We start from the raw sequence: 8,743 nt of genomic DNA, 5'->3' as shown, positions 1-8,743 counted from the left end.
TCGAAAGCTTGTCTTTGATGAGAATGAAAAAAAAAGCAACATTTTGATAAGACGCTATCTCAAACATATTTTTTCCTCTTTCCTCTCTTTCGTCTCCGAACAGTTCTTCACTGCCTTCAAGATCAATTTGCTACTACTAGGTGATAAAAAAAATCCCACTTTTGATACTTAATAGTTCGAAAATTATAACATATCAGATAACACTGTCATTGATATGAGTAATTAGCTGAATAGTGTATCACCCAACTAGAAAGATACACGAGGACCACCACCCCTCCGAACTGGAACCTGCACTAAGCGTTTTGTCGACGCAACGCAGTGTTGGCGTAGAGGGCGTTTCGATATTTTGGCCTAGTACGTAGCCATAGTGATCGTGACGTTTCACCTCTCTTGACAACGCCAATCGCTGCGAGTGTTTTGCCGTGTGTACTCGAAGCTATGCGGGCGATGCGGAGAGTGTGTGATGTGAACGACGATACAATAACATTACCTCCGTGGAACATGTACAGCAAGATAGGATAGTGTACGTACAAGTGTTCAATACAAGTGCTAACGTGGTACGCAACTGAAGCCTGTGAGCAGAGCTAAGAGGAGCAAAAACCCGAGAAGAATCACTAAAATCGCATTAGGCCTACTGTTGTTCATCCTACTTTCTTCTTCAAAAGGAGTATCACCATGGCAATGATGTACGAAGAAAGTATCTACAATCTCATTCCTCAGGAAGAGGTGAAACCAGAGAAGCAGCCAAGGTAAATTTGAATAACGAAACCACCGACTTCACACAGTGTTCAGTTTTTCAAGTTTTTAGAGTAACGTTTATTAGAAACAATTTTTTAGACCGTCAAGAAAGATTCCACCATCCTTCTCAACCTGTTTAAGCCCGAGGCCCACTTTGTCTCCCATATTTTTCAAGGCTCAGCAAGATTGAACATTAGAATAGAAAGAAGATCTAGGAATCTGCTTTTTCATTTGATTTTTAATCTTGGCCGACATCGCGGCCCAAGCAGCTGCGAGAGCTTTCGACGCGGCCCACGGTTGAGAAATGGGGGTCTAACTATACGTGTAGGAAATAAAACATTTGTTTGTCCAGTGCATGTTTGGTCTCCCCATTTCAAAACGTTCAAAGGTACAAACAAAGCGAGGAGTGTGTCTTGCCCTACACACTAAATTACACAATGGAGAGTTGCCGATCCTCCTACAATTTATATTCTGTTGGTTGGGGAACCATTCTGGAATCTGGTCATTGCAGCCAACAAACACTCTCACTACATAACACTATCATCTAGGCCTACTGTTTTCAATTACAGAGTAGATCAACATCAATACATACACACTGTATGTATCATGACCAAGCGTGTGGGACTGGACGCGTATTGTAAGTGCGTCTGTAATGAAAATGACGCACCCAGGAATTCTCACGCCGTTTTCAGAGTAGGCCTATGACATATGTTGTCTAGTATATGAGGAGTCTATATCAATTCTTTGAGGTAAAGAAGGGTGCATATTTTGTGTAAAATGTGTAAACTTAAGTGTCCGGAAACACAACCCCCCCCCCCCCCCCCCCATACATGTAGGTTTTGTACGTACATTGTTCGTCGTCATCATCATCATCATCATCATCTGGTACAGGAAGAAAGAGTTGGCTTATAACTCCTGATCACTGCTTCTTAATTGTCCTGTACTTAACTGTTGAAGATACTACTATGAATATGATTGACCTGCATGTTATAGTAACTTATTTATGTATTTTTTTTCTTCTGTTTTTGCATTCCACAGGTACAACTCAAAGTTCAAGAGCACAGTAAAAGTTGAGGTCAAGTCAAACAAGGCACCAAATAAGACCATGGGACCTGCAAAAGTGGAGCTGAAGAAACCAGAAGAGTTTGTGAAGAAACACTCCAAGGAACCCCAGCTGCCTGGGAAAAAGCCCTTCAAGTACCCAGACGAGGATACCAGGAGGCCAGCGGTGCCCAAGAGAGATGAAAAGCCTCTCATGGGTCTGAAATCCAACAAGAATTTCGTCAACACAAATGCTGTGGAAAACATCATGTCAGTCCCAAAGAAACCAGCTGCAAACTTTGTAGACACAGTGAATGGGGCAACGCATCCGCTAACTCCATCAGGCCTGATGCCCAAATACGTCAAGAAGAAGGTGAGGACTACAGTACATTTAACCATGATGCATGAACTACAGTGTACATTTGTGTGGGAGAGTAGGTTAATGGTGCAATCTCCAACATGCATGGGCTGGACTTGTATCATCAGTTGAGATGAGAAGGGCATTGACCCTACAAACTTGAAACAAAGACATACACTTGTACGTTGTACATTGTACATACTGTTCCTGGCATTCAGTTTTTTGTTTTATCATTTCATATTTGTATTTTCATAGGTTTTGTATTGTTGTATTTTCTTTCAGCTAGTGATTAATTTTTGTTTTCTTTTTCTTTTTTTGTGACAGTATTACATGTACACTGTACATTGAACCCACATCTATGAGCTCCATTTTCTGCACCTGTATGATGGTGATATGTTGTGCACCGATGCACATATCGGGAGGGATGTGATCCACGGGCTGTTAACAATCTGTTTCATAAAGCAGCAAGATTACTTGATAAGTTTGTGTTGTAAAGTGCCCTTCAAAATACCCTAGACAAGGCTGTGTTTGAGGAAAGTAAGAGGAAAGTGACATGAATTTTCAGTACACTTACATGTAGTAAATGCATGTATACATTGTTTTGATTACAGTGCTCTTTTGATTAAACCAAATTTAATTTTCTTTGAAGGAAATAAGATTCTCTTACATGAAGGCTTCACACGTACAATATGTTACTGTAATTTTTTTGTGCTTCCTGCGTGTTACTGTGCATTTCTCAACAACTTTGCTTGTGTCATACTTCATTATTTCACAGGGTTACGGGGAGGTGCCCACCTACCTGCAGAAGCGCAAAGAAGAAGTTGAGAGAGCACAGGAGGAGTATGATGAGTACATCCGCGAGCACTACAGGCGCGGCGCTATGAAATGTCTGACGGAAGAGGAGCGCAGGGCCATTATGGATGGTCTCAAGAAGAACTGGGAAGAGATCCACCACCAGTACCAGGGTCTCTCCGTTGTCACGGATACAGCGCCCAAGAAGGCGAGGAAGGAGCGGATGGAGGCGGAAATGAAACAGCTGGAAAGGGACATTGAGCTCTTAGAGAAACACAAGACCATCTACATTTCAAACCACTGAAAAGGTCTTTCTGCACACTGACTCATATGACAATAACTCTACGAACACTGTTTGCCAGGGGCACACTGTTGATGAAGCCATATCGGGTGGCTGTGTTATGTGTGCACATGTTGGAGCTGTTGTATAAGATGTGGGCTTACCAGTAACTTCCTGTGGTGGAACATTGCAATGCATCAAGACTACAGAGATGCATTGCACACTAACTGAAGAAGCTGTTCCTGGGCGGAAAATTCAAATTCCTTTTTGCACATGTGGACCATTTGGACATGTGCATTTATGTACACGTATCACGTAGGGAGCATAATTATGCATACTCTGCTCTTGTGTGATCATATTTCATTTTCAGGTGTAAATGGAGAGAAAATGGCATGAAACTTACTGAACATGGTCACACAATTACACGTATACCTGATTACTATTAAGTGGCAGATTCCCTTGGGGAAAAATGCTAGCATATAAAAATGTAAATGAGACCAACCCATCTTGGCACTAGATGTATTCACTAAATTCATTCAGCTTTGCGATATCTATGTCTTCTTTTTTCACATTGCCTATTTTTCAAATTTGTCGAAACAAAATAAAACAAGCAAATATCAAAAACAGGAATATTATCTGTGCTTGAGATGAAATGTTAACATAATTATTATGTTGTTTCCTTTAAATGAAACAACTGAATTCCATTCATATACATGGGAAACTCATATTTAGCAATTAGTGTTTCTATGAATGTACTGTTTGATGTAAATAGAGATTGTAAAATACTGTATTCCATTAAACTTATCCATTGGAATGAAGTTACTTTGCTTTGAATTCTTATTTTCCATGCATCTACAATTCCTGTGATTAGTCAAAACATAATGTTGCATTGAATGAGGTATCACTTTATTAGTACATGTATTTAGCTCATATGTTATTATACAAATAATGAATGTTTATTAGTGCAATGGACAGAATATTTCATGAGGTGAAAGATGAAATGATCCATTCAACGAGGCGCAGCCGAGTTGAATGGATCAAACATTTCATCTTTCACCAAATGAAATATTCTGTCCATTGCATGAATGAAAAACATTTATTATTTGTTTTATATAACGCCTGAAAGAGATCCTTGTCCTTTCATGTTTTATTTATTTAGAAACAATAGAGAATCTGAGATCGCGAGAGTGCTCACTTAGCGCTTTTCGCTAGGTAGCGCGCTGTTGCATACTGTACACTGCCAAACACAAGCGTATACGCGTATTATGCCGGGCTCTCAGTGAGCGTGCAATGGAGCAAATCGTATAGATCCAAAATTGCACGGTAAATGGAACCACAATTGCACGGATAATGACGTCATAGTGAAATGGGCCGAACAATCAATGTCAAACAACCAATCAAATTACAAGGATCTCTTCAGGCGTTATATAAATATAAATCAAAGTTTATACTGCTGTAGATTAGTCTGCCATCATGCTCAAAATTATGTGTCAATCATAATAGACTTCCATTCAACATGTCATACCAGTTGAAGCATGTATTCAGCTGCCTTCTTTGAAGTATCATGTCAAGAATAACATGCACATGTAGGGTAAACAGTGCGCACTGACGCGAGTGTACAACACATGAAACACTGGAATACAGTATATGAAAGCACTGTCCCAGTACGTCAAGAAACAATTACTGGATGAAATTACTGCTTGCAGTAAAATTGCTGACTATCACTATTTTAAAAGATGTGTATCCTGAATGTACAGTTCAACTATTAAGCGACACATACATTTTGTACTTCGTAAGTACATGTAGTATCCAGTATTATATAACGCCTGAAGAGATCCTTGTCATTTGATTTGTCATTTGACAGAGGTCATTTTGGGTCTATACCATTTGCTCCATTGCACACTAGCTGAGAGCCTGTCACACTACGCATGTAAAGCACTTGAGTATGCATGAGCACTCGTGAACTCAGATTCTCTCTTATTTCCAAATTAATAGAACATCAAATGACAATGATCATTGTAGGCGTTATATAAAACAAATGATAAATGTTTTTCATTTCTGCAATGGACAGAGTATTTATTCGGTAAAATATGAAATGTTCAATCCATTCAACTCGGCTGCGCCTCATTGAATGGATACTTTCATCTTTCACCTCGTGAAATATTCTGTACATAGCATTCATAAACATTATTATTTGCATAATATCCAATCTGCTAACCCTTTCACGTGTTCCTGCAGTGTTGGCCTTTACAAGAGTGAATCAATAAATTTTATACCGGAGATTGAGGTGCAGAGTAGTTTAATACAGTATGTCCCACCAAAACTTTCATTCAGACTTTCCTCATTAATAACTCTCAAAATAATCATATAAACCTAAATGCTTATTCAGGGTATGAAACTGTAATTTGTTAACGACATCTTGCAGAAAACCCCACTGAATTTGGTTCAGTTGTCACAGGGGAAAATGCATGGGGATCTTCGTAAGGCATGCCATGCATCCATTGGCTCTTGGATGGTCTTGACATCCATTTGAATAATAATATTTTTCTCGCAACTGACATGGCAATGGCAATTGACAAATCAATTCAAATTCTGTGCAAAGCATTATATCAAGTCTGCACTTTCGTACTCTAAATTAGCATTTTGATTGATTCTCTATTTCTGAAGTTCTCGTCGCAGAAAGTAGTTTTGTTTGTTTTGTTTTGTTTTGTTTTTTGTTTTGTTTTGTTTTGTGTGTTTGTTTTTGTTTTTGTTTTGTTTTGTTGTTGTTGTTGTTGTTGTTGTTGTTTTTTGTTTTGTTTTTTTTTTTGGGGGGGGGGCAATAACTGCAGGGATGTCATGAACCTGATAAAGAAACAATTCCCATTCACTCGTACATGTACCACATGTGAGGACACGCAAGTACACACAAACACACATACAGCTTGTACATGCACACACACACGGAAGGAGGCATCGGGTACAATTGTAGTTCAGTAGAGTGCTGCAGAGAAAAATATACTGCAATAAGCCAGTTCGTAATTAGCTCATGGGCACGTTGGTACAAATGACCTTTCTTTTTTCTCAGTTGTTTAGGCACTTTAATCGTTTTCAAAGAGACATTATTCGTACCGGGAAGCTTACCAGACGTAACAATTCATGGAATTTGTGTTCAAATAATAAATGAACTTGCATAGACCAGGTGACCACAATGGTCCGTCAATCAATCATCCGGGAAGCATCCATTTCATTGTTTTGCTTTGAATGCATTAAAAAACTGTTTTATTCATATTGCCAAATACCAGGTTTGCTGTCAGGTGGATGTACTGGCAAGCAACATTTACAAGGATGACATGAATAATCGTTATACTAGGTGTTTCAAAAAACATTTCCCACTTTTGATTCTTAATAATTCATAAACAATATATCAGATAACACTGTCATTGATATGAGTAATAGCTGAATAGTGTACTATTTGGTTGGAGGTGGTTTAAATATGAAAACATAAATCAGTTTCATGAAATCCATGATTAATTTCACAGTTAGGTTCCAGATTTTGCTCTATTTTCAACCCTCTGTACAAAATTTCACTTTGCACAGGGGTCAATGGGTGTGTATGGAGTGTGTGGTTAACACCCTGACAATGGTCCTAAACAATGGTTAGGGTTTGAATGCTTCATTATTTATTCATGAGAAATTCCACTATCACAACTAGTCTTTATTCAGCCTCTAACAGTATCTGTGTAAAGTCAAACACCTGCCGATACTGTCGTTGGGTCTCGACAGTGCTCTCCCTACTTCTGAAAAACGAAATTACAATGAATACCTTCTGTTCTATCGTAAACATGGTGACAGGAAGCAAAGAAAATCAATTAGAGTATACACTTGTGTAAATGGAGCCTTAAATAAATCTGCTGTGAAACATATCGCCCCAATGATAGATGCTGCTGAACTCTTTACCAAAAATTATTTCTTTTTATCAAAAAGCGAAAAATTTGTCAGACTATTTAATTAGTAGACAGTTGCATTAAAATGAGGAACTTTAGATCACTTATGCTTATTTATATCCCAAATTTAGTGATATATGAAGCAAAAATTGAAAATGATTGCTAGCTGGAATGGAATGTGGTGTTTGCAAGCACATGGAAACGTGTGCTTCCTTTTTCTGTGTGCATGCAGTTTACCCTTTACCATGCATGAATTCAGACTAGCAGTGCCCAGGGCAATCCACATGAATTATTGATTAAGCATTCATGTGCCTGGGAGCAAGAGACTGACGCCTAGTCAACAGGTGGTTCAGGCATGTCCATTGTTCAGGGCCATTGTCAGCACACACTCACATACACATCATTGGTTCCTGTGCAAGGTTCAATTTTTGTACAGAGGGTTAAAATTTGACCAAAATCTGAAACCTTACTTCAAAATCAATCTTAGATTTAATGAAACTGATTTATGCTTTCACATTCAAATCACCTTCAACCAAATTGTACACTATTCAGCTATTGTTTATATCAATGACAGTTTTATCGGATGAATAATTTTTGAGCTATTAATGATCAAAAGTGGGAAATGTTTTTTGAAACACCTAGTATGACAGATGCTTATCTCAGTGAATTTAAAAACCAATGTGCCTCTTAGTACAAATGACCTTTTTCTGCTCATGCGCAAAGTGGAACTACGAACTGGCTTATTGGATAAGATTGCACATCTCTACTAGTGGGCCATGAAGCTCTCGTGGGTGGGCCATGATGTTGGCCAAAATAAAAGATTACAAAATTTATGTCAAAGTGGACCTTGGGTTGAAAAAAAGGTTGAGAAGAATGGGGATAAGACATAGGGGTTAGCAGTATTGGAAGAACCTCTGTATGCTTCATACTATGCTTCATATAATGTATGTTTTAGGGCTGTGGTATTAAACTGGCTTGTTCTTACCTACTCTATGTACATGAAGGGGTTTTCAATGGTGACCATGCAAAGATACGAAGAGCTGCTGTCCAGCCAAACTGAAATATGTGTGAGTTAAATTGGGAAACTTGGAGGTAGATTTGTCGGATGAGTGACCAGTTAAGAACGGGACAGGAGTAACATACACATTGCAATTCCATTTTTTTTTTTTTTTTTTTTTTTTGGGGGGGGGGATTAATATATGACAGAAGCCTTACATGTAAAGGCATATTCATGTAGACATCAAAATGAATGACGACAAGCCTTTAGTCTGTGTGTAGTGTAGTGTATTGGTGTGGTATGATGGAGAGGGATCAGTTTTCCTAAGTGGGGATAGAAGTAAGGATACATCTTTGTATCTATGCCACAGGGCAAGATTTATCCTCTTGGTCATAAGCAAGCTTTAGATCTTCCTGGATTTGACAATGGAAACAGTTGTCTCACACATGTACAGAACACCATTTCTTTTCTTCTTTTCTTTTGCCAAATGCATCGTTGTATCATTCATATCACAGATGTAAAGTTCCCTATTTTACAATCAGTCAGGTGGGAGAGCTTGTCTGCACCACCTCTCTGATACAACAAGCAAAATCTATGCACGCTCATTCTTG

At 38.6% G+C, this 8,743-nt stretch overlaps 1 protein-coding gene across 1 annotated transcript; it reads left to right on the top strand.

The window, feature by feature from the left end:
* The first annotated feature begins 579 nt into the window (after window positions 1-579).
* Window positions 580-3,701, top strand: LOC139716464 (enkurin-like). The gene is made up of 3 exons (XM_071628011.1): window positions 580-749; window positions 1,777-2,152; window positions 2,913-3,701. The coding sequence occupies exons 1-3, from the start codon at window positions 676-678 to the stop codon at window positions 3,231-3,233; spliced, it is 771 nt and encodes a 256-aa protein (XP_071484112.1). The 5' UTR covers window positions 580-675; the 3' UTR covers window positions 3,234-3,701.
* The last annotated feature ends 5,042 nt before the right edge of the window (window positions 3,702-8,743 follow it).

This window comes from Diadema antillarum, unplaced genomic scaffold, assembly GCF_040938485.1.
Source record: "Diadema antillarum isolate AM-2024a unplaced genomic scaffold, OU_Dant_1.0 scf00000065, whole genome shotgun sequence".
NCBI classification, from domain to species: domain Eukaryota; kingdom Metazoa; phylum Echinodermata; class Echinoidea; order Diadematoida; family Diadematidae; genus Diadema; species Diadema antillarum.
This window is presented reverse-complemented; position numbering and strand designations above follow the sequence as displayed.